Source organism: Eptesicus fuscus, chromosome 12 (genome assembly GCF_027574615.1).
Source record: "Eptesicus fuscus isolate TK198812 chromosome 12, DD_ASM_mEF_20220401, whole genome shotgun sequence".
Classification (NCBI taxonomy): Eukaryota; Metazoa; Chordata; class Mammalia; order Chiroptera; family Vespertilionidae; genus Eptesicus; species Eptesicus fuscus.
The window spans coordinates 33506957-33528722 of record NC_072484.1 but is presented as its reverse complement, the minus strand read 5'-3'; the positions used below and the strand labels follow the sequence as shown (position 1 = coordinate 33528722).

General features: G+C 45.2%; 1 protein-coding gene and 1 non-coding gene across 2 annotated transcripts in view; one reads left to right on the top strand and one right to left on the bottom strand.

Annotated features, from left to right (window-relative positions):
- LOC103285792 (BPI fold-containing family A member 2) overlaps positions 1–19135 on the bottom strand; it is a 42003-nt gene extending 22868 nt beyond the window's left edge. Inside the window, exons 1-6 of the mRNA XM_054724274.1 lie at positions 18991–19135; positions 16592–16736; positions 15806–15913; positions 14164–14316; positions 11350–11431; positions 9823–9886 (exon numbers count right to left, since the gene is read on the bottom strand). Of these exons, the coding sequence (XP_054580249.1) occupies positions 9823–9886; positions 11350–11431; positions 14164–14316; positions 15806–15913; positions 16592–16736; positions 18991–19135 (697 nt within the window). The remainder of the gene's footprint in view (positions 1–9822; positions 9887–11349; positions 11432–14163; positions 14317–15805; positions 15914–16591; positions 16737–18990) is intronic.
- On the top strand, positions 15159–15351 carry LOC129151034 (small Cajal body-specific RNA 13). The gene has a single exon (XR_008557843.1). It is a non-coding gene; the product is annotated as a small Cajal body-specific RNA 13 (non-coding RNA).
- Positions 19136–21766: the final 2631 nt, after the last annotated feature.

Here is a 21766-nt window from a genome sequence, read left to right as displayed (position 1 = left end):
GCAGGGCAGAGGGTGTCAGATGTGCTTTTTTCAGAGAGACGTGAGTTGGTGACACTTGAGCAGAGTGTATGTATTCAGCACAGAATAGTTGCAACTAAATACATGATAAATGAATAATTGCATCTCACTTCATGGCAATACCCTTCCCTTAAAAAAAATTTCAAATATCATCCTTGTAAAGATGCCTCTTGTAATTGAGCCCCTTCCATATCCAGCAACATTGCTCCTTTTCTTTGCTTCAAAAGGAAAGCTCATTTCTGCCTCAGGGCTTTTGCACATGTTCATCATCCTGCCTGTGATATTCTATTCTCAGGTCTTTGCATAACTTCTGCCTTACATTCAGAACTCAGCTGAAATGCCTCCCCCTCAAAGAGCCTCTGCTACCTCTTAATTTGATGCCTCTCTCTCTGTTCTACCACAGTCACTCTCTCTCTCACATCCTCTTACTTTGTTATTTTCATAGTACTCACCACCCTATGGAATTTAGTTGACTATATGTTTAATTCTTTGTTCATGTTAGTATACCCACTAGATTATGAGCTCCTAGAGAGCAGGGTCTTTGTATTACTTATGGTTGTATCCCTAGAATCTAGCACATTGTAGATGCTTCACTGAAATTTTACAAATGAACGAATGAAACATTTATAATCACTCTAAAGCCCAAGATCATTAAGGAATAAAAATATGTGTTGGCGTCTCACCGGATTGCTACAAGTGTGGTTCCATTACTTGGAGGATATTTAGTTTGTAAGTTCATTCGTGTCTGGCTGCAGTATCAGATCTAGAATGCAAAACAGATACCTTAGATGGTAGGAGTGAAGGAGGATCAGAGAAGAGTTCCCCCCTGCTCCATCTGGGGCCTGAACAGGGTCAGAGAATGAACCAAAGGCTTGGAGACAGAAGGCTGGGCTGAAGGCTCTGCTTTGTCACTCACTGGTTGTCTCTGATCATTTCACTGACAATTCTGCACCCCCGTTTTCTCACTCATAACTTGGGAACAATTACTCCCTCCCAAGCTAATCACTTAAGAGCTGTATGCTGAAATGAGACTGTAGAGGAAGTTGTTATATTTTTGTTGGATAACATTAATTTAGAGTATTACATAACTAAACTAATCAACCCAAGGACATAGATTCAATTATGGTGCCAGATACTCCGTGTTTTCTATTTGCCAGACCATCTCCCCAATAACAGCAGAGCAAGGGTGTTGGTCACATCTACTTGGAGTGAGGCTTGGAACTGAGCTTTGGGAGCTTCAAGACTTGCCCAGATGAACTGCCTCACGCCTCCCACCTCATAAATAATGAACTCCCTGTCAATGGAGGTTTGTGAGCAGAGGCCAGAAAACTGCTTGCTGTGAGAGTCATTTAAAGAAACTTTAGAAACTCCAGCATCTAGCACTTCATAGTAAAAATTCAGTGAATGAAGGAAGAGTCATTTCAGCCTAGCAATCCTATTGGTTTTCAGATTCCTGTTGGCGGCCTGAGCTGTGAAGATTCAATCTTGCATTCCTTGCTTTGGGTTCTGGCAGATGTGGAAACTTTGGGTGGTTGGTGGTAGACTACTGACAGAGATAGTTTTGTCGAAGCTGAAACCAGGCCAATTTTCTCCTCCTAATGCTACATTGTACATTTTAGGAGGAGAACAAATGGCAAATTGGGCAGCTTTTCTCCCTGAAAGAAGCCTCCACTTATATCTCAGCTTCTGAGGCTTTGAGGACCAGAATGGAATGGAAACCAGCATGCACTCAGCTAGTGGTAGAGCCCCAGCTTGTTTACTAGTAACCCTGGGCTTTGGTTTTACAGGACCCCCTCAGGAAATGGGCGCTGAACTCCTTAGGATTGTTATTGTTAGGGACCATTCTTCCTCTGCGGGCAAGAAGGGATTTTGGGTGTGGGAGAAGTGTCAAGGTGGGATAAGGGATGATGCAATAAAAGGGTAAAGGGGAGGAGTTGGAACTCTCTCCTGGAGTTCCTGTCCCTTCCCTCTGCCAGCACTTACTAATCAGTTCAGTAGTCAGCTGTGAGTTCAGATGAGAGAGCCATAAATTACTGAAGAAACACACCTGCAAGACAAAGAAATAGGCAAGAGTTGGGAGGAGCTTGCCTGGAGTAATCAAGGCAAGTTCTTCTAAGTCCGCCCATCCTACGGAACAACCAGATAGAGGGTTTTTGGGGACAGCTCTGGGGTCACATGTCAGCTGAGACATTTGGCAGTTATGTGACTTGGGTAAGGGACCCAAAATCCCTTCTTGCCCGCAGAGGAAGAATGGTCCCTAACAATAACAATACTAAGGAGTTCAGCACCCATTTACTGAGGGGGTCCTGTGCGCCAAGCCCAGGGTAAACAAGCTGTGGCTCTACCACTAGCTGAGTGCATGCTGGAAATTTTTCTTAAATTTCTTAAATTCCTCCCTGCAACTTTTTCTTAAATTTGAAAAATAAAACTGGCAGATGGAGATACTGTTGTTACCTAGAGTATAAGATTATTTAGAGAATTAGATAAGAAAACTCATCAATACTTAGCACATTGCCTGTATGCTTAATGAATATTAGCTGTTCATTTTAGGATTACTTAAACTTATTTTACTGATAAGGAAACTGAGTCTGGGAGAAGCTTATTAACTCGCCTCCAGTCTCACAGATGCTGATTTTGACTTGAACTAAACAGTGTCTAGGAAGCAGTTCATGAGTGCCTGATTGAAGAATGGGAGCTTAATAAATGCCACTTCCTCACTCTGTAACTCTTCTTGTTGGAGATTTTTTTCTAGTTTAATTAAGAAGATCCAACCCCCCAAGCTCTGACTCACAACTCAAAAACTGAAATTATCTGGGTTTGTATACTCACATTTTCTCCCAATTCTTGATTATCAGGACTTTCAGGTTTTTCTGTATGTTTTCCACAATAAATGTTGTCATTGGGTTGAATCTAAACAAAGAATGAGAGAATTTTGTAGAACAGATTAATTTCACTCAAACTCTTCTCTCTTCACATCACTTCTTTACTCAATTGACCCCAAAGTGCTTAGAGTTTACCCCTTGTGTGCACAGTGCTATATGACCCAGCCTTTTCTTTTTGATCCAGCCTACCCTGTAGAGCTCCTTAAAATTGATCTTTCCATTTAAATCACCTTGCCCTCGCTGTTCTCCTTCACTCCCCTCTTTGTTCCTATTTTGTTTCTTTCTCCTGGAATGACTTCTTCAGCTTCTATCACCCTTGTAGGTCCAGCTCACTGGCTCTGTCTGGAGAGCCTGTCTGACTACTCTGATTCTTTCTTTCCTGCACACTTTCCCTTTTCTCTGATTATCTAATGCTCCAATAGAACTTATCTTCTCAGCCAGATGGTCATTCCTTTATGGAAAGGAATGGTATCATGTCACTCTTCACTTGGAGGAGATAAGTTGTCTTTGTGGTTCTGACTCAGACCCTACTCCAGTGATGGGCAACCTTTTGAGCTTGGTGTGTCAAACTTCGCCAAAAAACAGAGCATAACTCGGGTAGTGTGTCACTTTGAGGAAAAAACATTATTTCGCAAATGTTTCATCCTCGGCATGCGGCCGCCTCAGCGGCCGCGTGTCATCAGAAATGGCTACGCGTGTCAGTGCTGACACGCGTGTCATAGGTTCGCAATCACTGCCCTAGTCCTTGCGGATGAGGGTATATCTAATTTCCAGGCAAAGGGTTTGTGTCTTTCTTCTATAAAAAGCTTGCATAGAAATCAGTTGACCTACCACTTTGAGCCTAAGGTCTCATATTTCCCACAAAGTTAGGACTTCTTTTCTACAACATATCAGAAGACACAGGAGCCATATTCACAGTGTTTTCCTAGGGGAAGATGACAGTGAGTCAAGGATGCCATATCTGACCTGGGTCTCACTTATGTTTGAACATGACAAGAAGACATTACCAGGTCTGCAAGGGCTCAGAAAAGATTTCACACCCCAATCTTCCTTGTGAACAGTGAGCAACTGGGAGATGAATCAAAAGAAAAAAATTGTGAATAAGAAAGACAGGGTATAGAATAGATCGGTGGTGACCATTTGATTCAGTTTATTATAAATGTCAGCCTAAGTTTCAAAAAACATTGTATAAAAGGAGATTGTAAAGAAGGTATTATAGCCCAGCCGGTGAGGCTCAGTGGTTGAGCTTCAACCTATGACCCAGGAGATCATGGTTCGATTCCCAGTCAGGGCATATGCCTGGGTTGTGGGTGTGATGCCCCTTGAGGAGTGTGCAGAAGGCAGCCAATCAATGATTCTCTCTCATCATTGATGTTCCTATCTCTCTATCCCTCTCCCTTCCTCTCTGAAATCAATAAAAATATATTTTTTAAAAAGAAGGTATTATAAATTTATAAGGAAACACTAAAACTCTAGTTAATAGAGGGCAAATTTTAAATTAGCATAAAGTTCTAACATAAAGTACACATCCATGTGTACACAAAAGTGTAGTTTTGAAGACAGTTACTCTGAAGAGAAACTGTCTCAGACTAATAGAGAAATGATGGAAGAAACCAAGATTAAAAAAATAAAAGAAATGTTGAGATGACATCCTTGCTCTACTGGTAGCTAAAAAAATAAAAATCATGGCATCTGTGGAATTTTCTACCCTCTGAAGAGAAACATTGTGAAAATGAGAATAATACTGGTTGGGTATGGGATGAAACCGACCAATGCCTGCTAGAATCAATTCAGTTCCATTGGCGAGGTATTTGGTAAGTGATTTGGAATATATTAAGACTATTATGTACCTTAAAAATTTAAATTTCAGCTCAATTGCACCTTCTCCAGGAAGCCTTCCCTGACTGGCCCTTACCTACAGGCTGGGTCAGAGCCTCTCCTCTGACTATGTTTCTCAGCACTTTTTTCGTGTGTGTCTCTTCCTATAGGAAGCTTTGGGCTTCTGTGACAGGTGCAGGTCCTGCTTCCTCTCCCCCAATCCCGTCCATAGGTGTGGCACATCGTAGGAACACAATTCCTGCTGCACTGGGTTGGACTGGTACTGCTTCAGTCACTCCTAAACTGCCCAGGGCAGAGCCTGGCTTAGCTAGATATTTAACCACCTTTCTATTTTTTAAAATGCATTTTTTTCCTTGCTTAAACATTAAAACAGTAATGCGTCACCCCCATGAACAAACTTTTGTCAAATTTCAGTATCAGTTTTCAATGTATTCTCCCAGTTTCAGTTGTTGATATTATTGTGATTCACCCAGCTATAAAACACAGTATTTTCAAATTTTTAAAAAAGTGTTCAGAAATCGACTGTTGAGCCCTAGCCAGTTTGGCTCAGTGGATAGAGTATTGGCCAGTGGCCAGGTCAATTCCGATCAAGGGCACATACCTTTGTTGCAAGCTTGATCCCAGCCCTGGTTGGGGACCATTCTTGGGGCCCATTCGGGAGGCAACCAATCGATATGTCTCTCTCACATAGATGTTTCTCTCTGTCTCTCCCCCTCCCTTCCACTTGCTCTAAAAAATCAATGGAAAAATATCGTCAGGTGAGGATTAACAAACAAACAAACAAAAAATAGACTATTGAGTTGATGTAACCACTGACTTCCCTAACATGGGCCTGTGGAGTTTCTAGTGTGATGACGTTTATTCTATCCTCATTCAAGAAGCAAATATTTAAAATAAATGTCAATTTTGTTGCAAATATTTGGTGAAATGTATACACACTCTCATCGTGTATATAGAAAGAAATAGTTTGGTAAATAATTTTGTGATGTGTTTCTGAGGTCATAAAATGTTCCAAGGCATAGAGTTCATGAATCTGATCCTGAGTTTGTCCCGAAGGATTATGCAAACATTGGAAAGATCCAGCCTTTCTATAACCGCATGAAGCATTCAAAAGAGCCTGCATGAGAGTTTGGTGCTCTGGTTCCTAGATGACTTGGGGTCCACTCATGTTTTGCCTTCTTTCTTCCCATATATTGCCTATGGCAGATGTCCCCTCAACCCCTCAGGGTCCTCCTCTTCCCTGAAGCCTCCTTCATGGGGTGCCACCACCTCCAAGAAGCCCTCAACCCTCGTTGAGGTTGGGTTGAGTGGGTGAGGAGCAGTCTGGGAAGTGCCAGGCTCACAATGGGGGAATGCCTCCTCGCTTCTTCACCTTGCCCCCTTCCCCTTCATTGGCCCCATCAGTCCCTGGTGGGGCTGAGTGGCCTTGGCCGCACCTACTCTATGTCCTGGCTTGACTAATCTAGGAGCCTTGCATTTGGCCCATCTGTCTGTCTCAAATGTCAAGTATCTGGCCCTAGTTAATAGAAAATAATGACTAGTCTTCTATACACCCTCAATCCTGGGGTGCTATAATTTTCCTGTTCACCCACCCACTCAGCTGTTCTGAAAATGGTATTACCATCAAGAAAAGCTTCACCCATCCATTTACTCCACATGGGTAGTGCCTTTACTGTATCTGGTTTCTCCCTCGGCTCTGGGCTGCTGAGCAGAGGAAGATACCTGCCCTCAAGGATCTCACAGGTTCATGGGGCAGACAGATGAATTGAATAAGAAGGTGAGAACGCCCTAACGGCTTTGGCTCAGTGGATAGAGCGTTGGCCTACGGACTGAAGGATCCCAGGTTTGATTCCGGTCAAGGGCATGTACCGTGGTTATGGGCACATCCCCAGTGGGGAGTGTTCAGGAGGCAGCTGATTGATGTTTCTAACTCTCTATCACTCTCATTTCCTCTCTGTAAAAAATTCAATAATATATATATATATATATATATATATATATATATATATATATATATATTTTTTTTTTTTTTTTAAAGGTGAGAACCATGGTAATGAGAACTAATGTGTCCTGAAAACCCTCTCTGAATTGGACGGTAACGACCAAGGAACTTGGTGAGACCTGTAAGTTGGGAAGCACAGTGTCTTTTTTTAGGGAGCATTAAGGAGAGGCCCCCATTTACCTGGGTAAAGTCTTGCAGCTGAGGAGAATATAGCCAGCTGGATCTGGAGAAGGAAAGGTGCCCAGGTAGATGACTCAAACTGGTTACTGCCCACACAAATGGGGACAAGAATGGTGTTTCGGTATAAGGGTGTGGTGAGCAATTAATGAGGTCCCCTGTGCCAGCAAAGGCAACCCTCCATGATGGTTGTGGTCTTAGCATACGCAGTGACACTGTCTCGACCACGGCCAGGCGCAGCCTGGGGACCACTGAGTTCTGGGGCATGAATGGAGGGGCCCTGGGTGGAGAGAGGAGCTGGTCTCCATGGGACAATGGAACACCACTGGGGCCCTGGCCTCACCAGGCAGGCATGGCTTTTGTGCAGCTTGCCAGGTGGGCGCACAGGCTCTCAGGGGTGGCGACAAGAGAGATGGGTGAGCTCTGGGGGCTGGAGGCCTTGGGCGCTCTCAGGCACTGCTTGAAGAGATCTCAGCTCCAGTGGAGGCCTCGCCCTTCCAAAGACATAGATGGGCAGGCTGGCACGTGGCTCAGGCCTCTGAGCTCCTGAGTGCAGTCAGACCAGGTATTCCCTGATGCTCCACAAGTCCTCTCAGAGGCCCTGACCAGGAATGAAGAAAAGCACCAGGTGGGTTTTTCCCGGGAATGTGACTGTCCTATTTCCACTGCTACCTAGTCTAGAGTAAGTGCTCACTATGTACCCGCTGATTGTGAGTAGATGATGCAAGGGTTCCACCACTGCCACAGGCTGGCTATGTGATTTTAGGTCAGTTTCTTGCCCTCTGTGCCTCAGTATCCCTATTTGTAAAACAAGAAGTTGGGCTGGATAGTCACAGATGCCCCTTCTAGTTCTTCTTCTTCTTCTTATTTATTTTATTGATTTCAGAAAAGAAGGGGGTGATTGTGAGAGAGAGAGACAGACGGAAACATCAATGATGACAGAGAATCACTGAGTGGCTGCCTCCTGCATGCCCCCCACCAGAATTGAGTCCACCACCCGGGCAAGTTCCCTTGACCAGAATCAAACCTGGGACCCTTTAGTCCCCAAGTCGACACTCTATCCACTGAGCCAAACCATCTAGGGCCCTTCCAGTTCTTGATCCAGGTCTCTGCTGCCCTAGTTGCACCTCCTTCCCCAAATCCCAAATGGAAGGAATGCAACATGTCACACAAGATGATGCAGAAGGGGCCTTTATTGCTGGGGGAGCAGGTGATGAACATAGACTGCTGTTTCAACTGTGAAGGTAAGGAGTAGCTGAGAGGGTTCCTTCTGGTCTCAGGCTTTCAGTCCAGTTGGATGGTGGCAGCATTTTCCCAGGGGGAGATACTGCAAGGAAACACGGTCAAACAACTGTGGAATGAGACCACGAGCAGTTAGGCCATTGACAGCATAAGGACCCTAACTGGCACCTGCTATTCACCACATACTACTGCCCAAGCTCTTTCCCATAATACCTTGCAGGGCCTAAGGCCTTGGAGAGGGGACTGGCACCTGTGGTTTGGGGTCTTTCCCTGGCATCCTTATGCCCTCACTCTGCCCTCCTCTCACCTTAGGAACAGTGGCAGGTGTAAAGAGACTGACCAGAGCCCAGGACTAGAGTCAGGGTTCAGGGTTTTGTATATAATCAAGAGCATGGATCAGTCTGAGGTCAGGGTCAGTGCTCAATCTGTGACTAATTTTAGGGCTTAATAACTTGGGCCAATGCTCAGCATGTGACTAGAATCCAGGCTCAGTCGAGGAATGTGATTAAGACTTGGGATTTAGAGTATAACGAGGATCATGGCTCAGCTTGGGACTAGGGTCAAGGCTCAGTCTAAGACCAAGATCAGCAAGATCAGGACTCAGTCTTCTGCAAGAGAAATAAGGGAACCCAATCCTTGCTTTGGCTTTACCATTGTCCCCTAAGGAGGAGCCTCATCCTCCCTTAGCATGGGCCACCAAGCCTGACTCCTCACCGGTTGGGGCATCACAGCAGTCCTCCTCATCTGCCCTCTTCAGGCAAGGACTGGCACTTCGGCTCCCGACTCACTATTATCTGGAGGAACAAAATCAATAGGAAGCCTCATTCTCCACCAAATAGAAAACAGACCCCAAAGGCTTCCACTCTTCAGTGGATCAGCCTGACAGTGATGGGACCTCAAGCATGTCACTCCACCTCTCTGAGCCTCAGTCTGTTCATCTGTAAAATGGGGACAATGACGGTACCACTCCCACAGGGCTGTTGTGAGGATCCAATGAGATGGTGCATGCAGAGGGATTGCCCAAAGAACTGGACCTGTAGCTATTTCATGGAACGGCCACCTCCAGAACCCTGACACATTCACTTGATCCATTTCTACTGCTCCAGTATCCCCAGCAACCCCAGACATGCCTGGAGATCCAAAAGCTAAAGAAAGCCCGCAGTGGTTAGAGAAGAAACCCCAGCTCCTCATAAGAAGGGAAAGAGAAGGGAAGGTGTTGATTAGCAGTGTCTGCTGAACGTTAGGCTCTTTGTGCTTTTTCTTTTAATCCACTCACCAACCCCATAATATTTACAATAGTGTTTTCCCAGGATAAATGGGGCTGAGAGAGGCAGAGCCGCTTGACCAAGGCCCCACAGTTGCTAAGTAGCAGAGCCAGGATTTGAACTCAGATCTGGCCCATGCTCTTCCTCCCATCATTCTGCCAGGCACCATCTGTGGGTTTTCGAAGGGATGATAGTAGAGAGATCTCAGAGGCCCACAGAACTCCTTCCATTCTGCAAGGACCCCTCCAGCCACACTCTCCCCACTTACTTAGGAGTGGGTCCTTCTGCTTCTCCAGGCTCCCCTGACCAGACCTGCCTGTGGGGCGGGCTCAGAGCTGTATGCCTGCCCTAGGAAGGCTGCACAGGGACCTCCTCTGCTTCCCCAGGTGTGACTTACTGATGATATCCTGAATAACCTTCACATCCAGGGTGGAGACGAAGACACGTATCATTGGGCATATCTGAGGGAGAGAAAGGGAGGAAAAAGAGGGGGGGAAGGAGATAAAAGGACAGATTCATTATCAACTGGGGACAAACTGCTGGCCACTCACGGAGAGACTCTTTTGATGGAATCTTAGAAACCCTAGGATTCCAGGACACTGGAAGGCGAGAAGTCAAAAATCAGAGCACCATAGGATGCTAGGATCCTACCACCTGCCACCTTCAGTCCCAGGGCCTTAAGAATATAGAGTGTTCACATCCCAGACGCCTATAATCTTAGAAACCTTGAACTTTGGAACCCTGGAACTTTAGAGTCAAATGGGGCCCTGTGAACCCTACAGCAGCGTTTCTCATAATTTTGTGTGCAGTTCCCTGGGGATCTGGTTAAAATGAAAATTCCAATTCTGCAGGCCTGGGGTGGGACCTGACGGTCTGCACTTCTAGCGAGGCCTGTGCTGCAGCTGGAGGGCCGCACAGTGAGTGGTGTGGCTCCAGCCCCGGGATTTGCCTTTCATGGACCAAGCTTCCTAGGCCCTTTCTATAATAATGAATTCAGAGTCTCTGGAACTTTGGCACATGCTACAAACAGTTTCGTATGAGGCACAGGAATCCTGCACATGGTACATATGGTTTTGAATGATGTGCAAATAAAATATATATCCTACCTAATAAAATGGTAATATGCAAATTACCATCACTCTGCTACACCTACGATTGGGCCAGCGGGAGGTGCAGGGGGCGGGACTCGGGGTGGTCGGGGTAGCCGATTGGGCCAGCGGGATGCTGAGCTCACGTTGCCAGCGGCGGCACAAGCTTAGCGTCTGCGCCATGGCTGTGCTGCGGAACAGAAGGGGCCTCTGGGGCAGCGAGCTCACGTCCTGCCGTGGACCATCAAAAGCAGGGGAGCTGGGTGGCTGTCTGCTCCGGCACCAGGCCTTTCGGAAGCCTCCGGCTCAGCGGAGGCTTCAGAAAGGCATGGTGCACCAGCAGACAGGCACCCAGCTCCCCTGCGATCAAAAGCGAAAGCTTATAGGGGACCTTACATGTGCATAATTCAATCATGCACTGGGCCTCTAGTGTTACTATAAATCTGTGTTCATTATTTAAATTAATTATAGTATAAGGGATATTAATTTCTATGAATGACAGGGATATGACGTTTTCCGTTAAAAATAAGTGTATTTAAATAAATTTAAGTAAGTGGAGTTGTGTCGGTTAAAGGAACACATTCGCTAAACACACATTATTAGTACATGGATATGACAAATAGCTCAAGTTTGGGACCCAGTAATTGCAGCTGATGTTAGGCCTCTGCTCCCCCTTCCGCACCCCCCAGGCTGAGTAAAGAGGGGCAGGGTCCAGCTGACAGCCCAATGAAGCCTGCGCCTCAGAAGGAAGGGGGTCCAGAGAGCACAGAGAGGCCTGTAAATTTGCCCTGCCCCACACCAGGCCTGGCTCTGCGCCCCCAGGAGTGGGGACTCACCTGGTTCTGCATCACGAAGCTCACGGTTTTGCTCAGGAAGCTGCTTAAATTGTCTGTGAGCTTGTTGACCAGTGCGCTGTGTCTGGAAAAGAGAGAGAACTAAGAAAACATGCTCGAGTGAGCAGAGCCGCCAAGCAGCGAGCAGTGGGGAGAGGGTGGGAGATGGCAGAGCACCTTGAAGGCAGGGAAACAAACCCCACGGACACTAAGGTGCATTTCTAAGCACAGAGACAGCCTCCCTCTATCCAGGGGAATCCTCACTTATGGTTCCACTAGCAGCCCGGTGCATGAATTTGTGCACAGGTGGGGTTCCTCTGGGTGGCCTGCAGGGATTGGGCTGAAACCAACAGTCCAACACTGCCTGCAGCTCCCACCTGCCACACCCACTCATCCTTGCCCCACTGTGCCTGTTGCAGGCTTGCACCCAATCAATCCCTATCTGGAGAGGCTCGTGCTGCCACAGCAGCGCTTGCCAACCATGAGCCCTATTTCTGGCACCTTCCCAAGGGGAGTGGCCTGCAGGATTTGGCTCAAACCGGCTCTCTACTATCCGCCGATGGGTCCAGGATTGAAAAAGGGCAAAAGCCAGGCCGAGGGACCCCACGGATGCACAATTGGGGCTAGGTAGGGACACAGGAGGTTGGCCACCTGGGGAGGGACCACGGGAGGGCTCCAGAGCATGTCTGACCTGTCTCACTCAATCCTGATTGGCCAGTCCCCAGCAGCAAGCTAACCTACCGGTCAGAGCATCTGCGCCCTGGTGGTCAGTGCAAATCATAGTGAGCCTTGAGCAGCCTCAGCATATCATTAGCATATTATGCTTTGATTTGTTGTTTTGCCATTCAGTTTATTTGCATATTACCCTTTTTTTATATAGGATATCTGACCAGCGACTCATCCCAATGCCTCATGAGAATCTCATCACAATCCCCTTCATTCAATGAATATTATAGCGCAGCAAAGATGTACAAGGACCAAGTGAGGCTGGGACATAAGATGAGTGAAGCACAAACACCTCTTAACCTGGTACCCAAACATTAAGCAAGTCTTGTTAAGGCTGGCTCCTTCCCCCTTTAAATCTCAGAGTAACTGTCCCCTCCTCAGGGCAGCCCCCTCTGACTACTCCCCTAAGGGAGCGCTTTGTATTGTGGTTCCCTGATAAGTATGCTGCTCTGCCCAGGGCTTATGCCATCTGACATCTTCCTTGAGAGCACTTCGTTAAGGGGCTGAGTGCTCGCCTATCTGCCTTTCCCTCAGGACAGAAAGCACCACAAGAGCAGGTCCTGGCCTGTTCTCATCAGTAAGTTCTCCAGAGCTCAGAACACTGCCTGTCTGGCACATAGTAGGTGCTCAATACATCTGTAGCTGAAAGAATGAATGAAGTAAACACACAATTAAATGTATGAGGACAACTTGTAATAAGTACTCTGAAGGGTGGGAGTGGGCACTTTGGAGAGGAGGAAACCTGTTTTAGACTCTGAAGAATGAGAGTCTGTTGAGGTGGGGTAGGGGGAGGGGAAGGTAGTGAGGACAGCCCTGCACAGGTCTGGAGGTGGGAAAGAGGCACAGAGCAAAGTCCAGTGTGTTTGCCAGGGGAGAACAAGGAGACAGTGAAGTGAGATGAGGATGGGGCAGGTCAGGCAGAGCCTTGATGGCCACGGGGAGGGTTTGAGATTCAATCCAATGCAGAAATGAAAAGCCCTGAGAGGATTTGGAGCAGTAGAGTGGAAAGCCATTCTATAGATTTGGACACTGAGACCCAGTGGGCAGGAGGAATTCCCTGGGGCGACCGGCAAAGCAGTGTCCAGCAGGGCTCAGAGCTCTGAGTTTGCATGCCAGCTTTTCCAACTGACATAGGACCTTGGAGCCTTTGTTTGGTTTCAGGGGGTCTTTAGGCAGCCTGTGCTCAGGTCCCCTGGTGGAGGTAGGGTGGATTGGCCCTTATTCCCTGCCAAAGCCAACCTGCTCCGGTCCTCAATTTCCAGAGCATTTATCAGACCCCTGCCACGGCCAGGGTTACCCATTCTCCCTCAACCCTCTTCCAGGGACAAAACCTGCTCTTTCAATCACACAGTTTAAGATGTAGATTTTTGTGGATTAACAGTGATTTAAATGGATAGAATTAAGTTCTCAAGATTAAGTTCTCATTTCAGGCATTTTCCAGTGGGTGGAGAACAATTTGGAGACAATCTGAAATCAGAGCCTATGATGGACATTTACTCCTCTTCCTCCTCCCAATCAGAGACAAGAAGGTACATACAATTGATGATGATGATGATGATTGAGATAACAACGAAGGGGTAATTCTTCAAGAAGATATAGCAATCCTAAATATGCATGCCCCTAACAACAGAGCTTCAAAAAGCAAGAAGCAAAACTGTGCTGGAGCTGAAAGGTAAAGTGAGCAAATTTATGATTCTAGTTGGAGAGGTCAACACTCCTGCCTGAGTCATCATGGGGAGAACAAGGAGACACAAAATCAGCATGGATGCTGTTATTACCGAAAGCTTAGTATGTGCCAGGCTCTATGCTAAACACTTATATTTTATCATTTGTTCAGCTCAGCAGCCTATAAGTAGTTATTATTTTCATCTTCAGTTTACATACATATATGAAAACCGAGGCTCAGAGGAGTTAAGTTGCTGGCAAAGTTACAAGTTAGTGACAGAGCTGGTATGTGAACCAAGGCCTGTCAGGCTGCAGAGCCTAAACCTTTTTCACCACATTGTGCCATCTCCCAGGGATAGGAAGAGGGCTGAAATTAGGGTCCTTCGCTCCTCTGAGAGCACAGCTCTCAAGATGGATGGGACTTACTTGCCCAGCAAGGTGAATGAGATGCTGTCTGGGTCGTTGGCGCAATCTGTCATGACCACGCTTTGTTCACCACTCTGGGGATCAGTTTCAATGTTGACGGTAGCCAGGATGTCCAAGGAAGCGTTCAGGTTGACTGTCTGCCCAATGAGAGGCCTGCAGACAATAAGATTCACAGTGAGAAGAGGTCTAGAAGACTTTTCACATCACCCACTCGGTTCCTCCACCTGTGTGGATGTTATTCAGGATATCTATGGATAATGTCATCATTGCCCACATTCTTTATGAGATATAACATATTTGCACTAGGGCTTCTTCTCCTGGTCTCCAAGGTTTGGTTATGAAAATTTTATATAGCAGCACACTAATAATTGAAATAATAATATTAATTGGTAACATTTATTGAGCACAGATTATATTAGGCATGTTTAGAAGGTATTTTACCAGGATTAATCCATCTAATTATTATAGCAATACCATAAGGGAAAATACTATTATTATTGCCATTTCAGAATGAGGAAGAATCGATATAGAAAGGTTAAGTAACTATCCTAAGATCTCATAGCTAATGAATGATGAATTGACAGTGTACTCAATTTATCAAGAATTACCCAAATCTATTTCTTTTAAAGTAATTAATGTACTTTAAAATTATATTTTTCTACCATGTGATTTCATGTATTTGTGGACTGTAATAAAAAATAAAAAAAAAACAAAATAGAAACAGATTCATAGAACAGACTGGCTATCAGAGGGAAGGGGCTGGAGGGCTCGATAAAATAGGTGAGGGGATTAAGCAAAAAAAAAACCCAACACACACCCAAAACTCATGGACACAGAGAACAGTATGGTGATTACCAGGGAAGAGGACTTGGGGGAGGCAGAAGAGGGTAAAGAGGAGATAAATGGTGATGAACGGAGACTAGACTTTGGCTGGTGAGCGGACCATGCAAAGTGCAGATGATGTATTGTAGAATTGTACACTTGAAACCTATATAATTTTATTGACCAATGTAACCCCAATAAGTTCAGTAAAAAATAAATTAAAAAATAAAATCTTGGTACTGTTGCCACAGTGATAGTGACTGTCTGTCTCATTATCTATCCACCAACAGTAAGAGAAGCTTTGCAGAGGAGATATTGTTTAACAGATGGAGTGGTTTCTGTTGGACACTAAGTACTGCTTCAAATGAAAAATAAAATAAAATAAAATAAAAAATAAAATAAAATGTTATTTTTCACATATGCCCTTTATTATAAACTATGCACTATTATATGCATTTATCTATAATGGTCACTGCTATTTAAAAAGAATCTTGTGAGACAAAATAATGCTAGAGAAAATTTTGCCAAAGAGTTATTAATAAACAAATAAATCTATTTATTTTCGCAAAATTTTCTATTAGAAAAATGTTATGATTCCAGAAACATATTTAATGGAGGATTCTTTTAAAAGGGACTTGGTTATGGCCAAAGTTTATTAGAAGGTTAGGATTGTAGAGCTGGAAAAGCTCCCTTATTTACAGATGGGGAGACTGAGGCCCTAGGCCACTCGGCAGTGTGGAAAAGGGCCTGTTTCTAGTTTGGAGAACCATTGCTATGCTGCACTGCCTGCCCCAAATCCCAGATTCTAATGCATACTCACAGGGTCAAGGCGACATTAGCAGTGGTGGGGATCCTTAGGCGAACGCCTTGGCCATCAGAAGTTGGTTGGGCTTTGATAGCCAAGATGCGGACGTTACTGATTTTCAACCTGTGCAACAACCAGAAATCACCCTTGTCACTCCTATGACAGCCATTTGCTGAGCACTTCTCTATGCAGCATCATGCTGAGCATTTGGGCCTCATCAACCTTGCCTACTTTGGTCTTTCCCATAGTCCTCCTCAGAGGTTTGATTGTCTCCACATTATGGCATGGCATACTGAGGACCAGGCAGCTGTGATTCCTCCCAGATACGAAGGAAGAGTAATTGCCCGAGTCAGAATTTGAACTCACAAGTCTTTTGACTCCAAAATTCTATGTGTGGAGCCAGTGGGAGTGGATTTCAGTTTCCTCTCTCCTGAGGGGATTTGAAAGTTTCTTCTCAGCTATATTTGGAAAGGAAAGTCTTATTCCCTGGAAAAGGGAATCCAGGCACCAGCAAACAGGTGGAGGTGAGAGTGAGGAGAACCTTCACCCTGACCCTGACATTACACAATGTGGAAGCTGAAACCCATGTGATGCTCAGACTGGTCATGTGGCCCCGCCTCTAATTTGCTCAAGCTCTGGTGGGCCTGTCCTCAGACCACGTGGGCTCTGTGGGAAGAACAAGTTTTGTTGCCTTTCTGCCTTTAACCTTAAATTTACACACCTCCCCAAAAGATATGTATTTCCACTCCCCCCCCCTTTTTTTTTTTGAGCAAAGTTCTCCACCATGAAACACCAACTCACCCTGCAGCTACGTTCCTATTTGGAAATAGTTTAGAAAGGGCATTATTCAACACATCTTTAGCTTGCTGGAACTTGCCGGTGACGGTTTGCCAAGCATTGGTATTCTGAAGCGAGCTGAAGTCATCCCTCAGGTTCTGAAGAATAGCTAACAAAAACAATTGCTATTTAGTGTTATGTACCACTTATGAAGCCGCTACTATGTACCAGCTACTAGATAAGACTGCCTGTGTTATTTCCTTTAATCTTCATGACAACCCAATGAGGTAGATATTGACATTATCTGCATTTTACAGATGAGGAAATAAGAATGAAAAGTTTAAGAAATATGCCTGAAGACATAGAGCTACAGAGCCCCTCTTCCTTCCATGCTGCTTTCATACTAATATATACTCATTTTTTTAAATCAACAAGCCAACCAATCAATTGACCAGGCAATTGATAATGATTATACACCTGCTTCTAATAGTGATTGGGGGGTGGGGTTGTCTATTGCTCTAACAGAGATGTGTACATAAGTTTGAAAAAGTAGGTCTGAGAAAATGAGAGGATAAACTAAGATATGGAAAACCTAGAATTAAGGAAAAAATATGACTCCAACCCATAAAAGTGACAAATTTAAGTCCCAGGATGAGAGCGTTGCAGCAGCCCCAGAGAACAATCATTCACACAGGAGCAGGAAGACAAAGTGCCTTAATAGGAGGTCTCTAGTGAAAAGCGGCATTAATAGAATACATGACATGGCAGATGTAGAAGGCAGCATATGAAAAGAGTTAAGGATATGTGTGCAAAATATTTCAAGTGAAAAACAGCAAGGCAATTACTAACTCAAGGAAAAACAAAAGACTGTACTGGAGAAGGTATGTAATCATAATACTTCAACTTGGCTCTGCAATGGACATTATCTACCTAGTTATAATGATGCAAACAAAGAATGCCAATTAAAATAAAACTATGGAGCTAAGGAGGTTTAAGTTGTGGTGGTGAACACACAATACAATGTACAGATGATGTGTTGTGGAACTGTGCACCTGAAACCTATATAACCCCAATAAATAAATAAATTAAATAAATAGATAAAACTATGTCTGGTCTTATAATGCACTAGGGGACCTTAACTTAGACACTTCTGTTTCTGAACTTAGTTTTCTCAGCAGTGAAATTGCCTGACAATATTTGAAAGGCAGCCATGTACAGAAGTGACTAACTCCTATAAAAATGTTTGTCAATGTGCTGTTAAGTTTTCCAGAAAATGAAAAGAAAGCCAAGTTCTTTTAAGAAATCAGAATTAAAAGGAGATTCAGTTAACTATAAAAATAGGCATATAGCCTCCTATGCTGGTTAGAGTTAATACAGATCAATAAGAAGAGTAAACAACCCACCAGAGTAATAAGCTAAGGTTATGAACAAAATACTTAAGTTAAAATATATAAAAAGATTAAAATATGAAAAAATGAGTGGATTCTTTTATAATTAGAGAACTGTAAAGTGAAATGAGTTATAGTCTTTCATCTTATGAGACTGGCAAAACAGTTAAGTTGTCCATACCAGTGCCATTAAGGGAATAGAGTGAAATATCCTTTGAACTTTTGAAATCTCAATTTTAGGAACTTATCCTATGTATATACATGATATAATATGTAAAAGGATATTCATTTAAGCATTGCTTGTTTATAGAAAAGTAATAAATGGCTTGGCCAGAGCCAGTGAACCACCAGGTTCAGTGGTTGAGTATCAACCTATGAACCATGAGGTCAAGGTTCCATTCCAGGTTGGGACACATGTCTGGGTTGTGGGCTTGATTCCCCAGTGGGATGCATGCAGGAGGCAGCCAATCAATGATTCTTTCTCATCATTGATGTTTCTATCTCTCTCTCCCTCTTGCTTCGTCTCTGAAATCAACAAAAATTTAAATAAATAAATCCTATCTAGTAAAAGGATAATATGCAAATTAACCATCAGTCCATCACAAAGATGGTGGCGCCCAAAGCCACAAGATGGTGGTGCCCAGTCCTCTCAGCCCTGCAGGAGTCCTGCAGTCCCCGGGGATAGGGGGGAGGCCGCTAAGAGCAGGCCGCTGAGAGCAGGCAGAAATGCTTGCTTTGTTGCCACGGCTTTCTGCGCCTGGCCGTGGATGGGCCTCTGGGCCACAGAGAGCCTCTCGCCACAGAGCAGCCAGGCCCCGAAGAGAGCTACTGGCACAAGATTTCGTGTGCAGGGCTACTAGCAAACAAACAAACAAACGAACAAACAAACAAATAAGTGAATGAGCCAGAAAGTGACTAACCACCTTTCCTAGTAAACCACCCATAAAGTGCAGCCCCTGGTGGCAGTCCCTGGAAATGCAGCATAATGTTTAGGAAAGAGGCTCTGGGTGCCACCTATCACCCTTATTGACTCACATTCAACATTCTCAAGTCCTTTATCAACAATAGGTTTCAGGCTCTCTACAATATTACTCAGGCTACTGCCAAGTCCCTCAAGAAGATTCGCTGAGGTCCCAGTGAGCAGGCCACACAAGAGAACAAACTTCCAAAGCTGAAACATCTTCTGCTGACACCTGGACAGTCATAGGAGAAACAGGAGTGAGAATTACCCAGAGCGAAAAGGAGTTTTCAGTGAGCACCTCCCCCTCTTTCACTTAACATTCCTTTCAGATAGAGGTGGCTATCTCCTGTTTTACAGATGTGCAGCCCAGCTCAGAAAGCTAGAGCACCTTGCCCAGAAACACACAGCCCGTGAGTGGATAAGCTGCAATTTGAAAAGTCACACTTGACTACAAATTCATGATCTTTACAAAAAGGTTTTTGCCATATGCTGGCTCCTTTGCCTGGAACATCTGTCCTCTTCTTTGCATTTTTAACCTATTGACTCTCTGGCTTCAGTAAGACATCGTGTCCTCTATGGAGCCTACTGTAGGTCCCTGTTGAGAGTCTAGGATAGGGAGCTTCACCCCACCATTTCTTCTGCATTCATTATCTGCTCAGAGTCCTGGGTGCCAATTACCTGATGACCTGTCTGCCTGTATCACCAGGCTGTGAACTCTTTAGAGGAGGAACGGTGACATTTCACTGTCGAATCCTCAGCCCCCAGTAAAATCCCTGTAGTCAGGACAGTTCAACGAATAACTCTTTGCTGAATAAAAGTATGAACAAATAAATGGGCACTATGTCATGACCCTGCATTGCCCATCACTTTGACACTTCTCTGAATATAATTATCTATCTATCTATCTATCTATCTATCTATCTATCTATCTATCTATCTACCTACCTATCATCTATCTCTTAATTTGCTATATTCAACATATTAGCTAATCCAAGCTGCCCTAGTCCTCTGTCTCTAGCCCCAAAGCCTTCTGAAGACCACCCTGTGGGGTGTGGTCAGAGGGAAGCCCACCACTCACAGGTTTGGAGGAGGAGGATCACGAATCCTTGTTCTCCTGCACGGTCTCCTGGGGTTCTTCTGGGTGGTGGTGGCCCTTATATTGGTAGCTACAGAAAGGGAGGCTGTGCATGGACGCAAGTCCTGTTTCCGGGGCCATCTGAGGAGACTCCAAGAAAAATAACCCCTGTCCGGGATGAGCAGAGGGCCTTCCGACCCAAAGGTCACCCAGGATGCTGGAATTGAAATGGGTGGATATGGGAGGACTTTCTGCCAAGACTAAAACCAGGCCCTCATGGTGTCTCCAGCTGCCAAGACGATGGCCTTTGTGAGTGGGGGTGAAGGTGAAGACTGAGAATGTGTCCTTGCAGTCTTGTTTTTGAAGGGCCGCCTGAGGAGGAGAGAGCGGAGGAAGAGGGCAAATGGCAGGAGACAGAGAAAAGGCAGGAGGTGGAAGCAGCCAACACGAAGAGTGGCTCTCCGTGTGGATGGCACTGTCTACACTCCGAGTCCTTTTCTGTTCTTCTTTTTAAAAATTATATTCAATTTCTCTTGAACCCTAAGTGTTCTTTTTTCCCCCAAATATATTTTATTGATTTTTTTACAGAGAGAAAGGGAGAGGGATAGAGAGTTAGAAATATCCATGAGAGAGAAATATCAATCAGCTGCCTCCTGCACACACCCTACTGGGGATGTGCCCGCAACCAAGGTACATGCCCTTGACTGGAATCGAACCTGGGACCCTTGAATCCGCAGGCCAGCGCTCTATTCACTGAGCCAAACCAGTTAGGGTCCTAGTCCCTTTCAACATATCAGCACAGTGGGGCTCCATGTAGCCAGCATGTTAAATCCTGTACTCAGTGATTAAGCAGGACACTGCTATTAGCCAGAGTGGCTTCTGAAAATCCTCTTAATAGAGCAGATTAGGGGCCTTTGGAAATTCAAAGGTTGAGAGTTTATCTTAATTTTTATATTTTTATTGTTGAGCTGTGGTGGGAAGTGGCCAAACTCAGGATGTATTTTGAGGCAGTAGAAGTTAAAGGATAGTTGGAAAAGGAGAAGAGAAAGGTGATGAGATGCAGTGCTTCTCTTTTTTAAGTCAGTAGTGAACTCACAGAGATTTAAATGAGCAAATGATCTGCCTCCACCGACCAGTGATTGCCATCCACATTTCAGCTGAAGGAACCAACTAAGGTCACACGGTGAGTGAATTTGGAAAGGAAGATTTGAAACCAGGTTGGGGCCAGAATGATCTGGGTTCCACAGGTTACCGAATTCCCCCCCCCTCCCCTGTCCCCACCCCTCTCCTGCCCCCAGCTCCCAGGTTCCTGGTGAGGAGGAGGAGCTCCTCCTACACCTCCCTCTGTGCGACTTACACTCTCAAGTCAATGTCAAATTCAAGGGAGATGTTTGCTGAGAACCATTCCTTAGGGACAGACATCTGGATCCTGCCATAGTCCAGCTGAATGTTGGTGATGTTGGCGCTACACGAGGAAAGAACGGAGATCCCGTGAGGGTGAGGGACCTCAGACATCAAGACCCCGGGCTGCCAAACAAGGCTGATTGTCTGTAAAAAGGGCCTGGCAGTGCATTTGGAGTCACAGCCTTCTACAGATGCTCCAAGGGCAAGAGCCACCACCAGGAGCCCTAGGCTGCCAGCTGTCCCAGAGTGCCCTCGCAGTTCCATGCTGTCATATTGATATGTGTAGCCCATAGCCAACAGCAGACCCAGACCCGAGGCCTGTTCTTACACCAAGCCTCCCTGCTCAGTAGATGGCCGCACGACCTACCCAG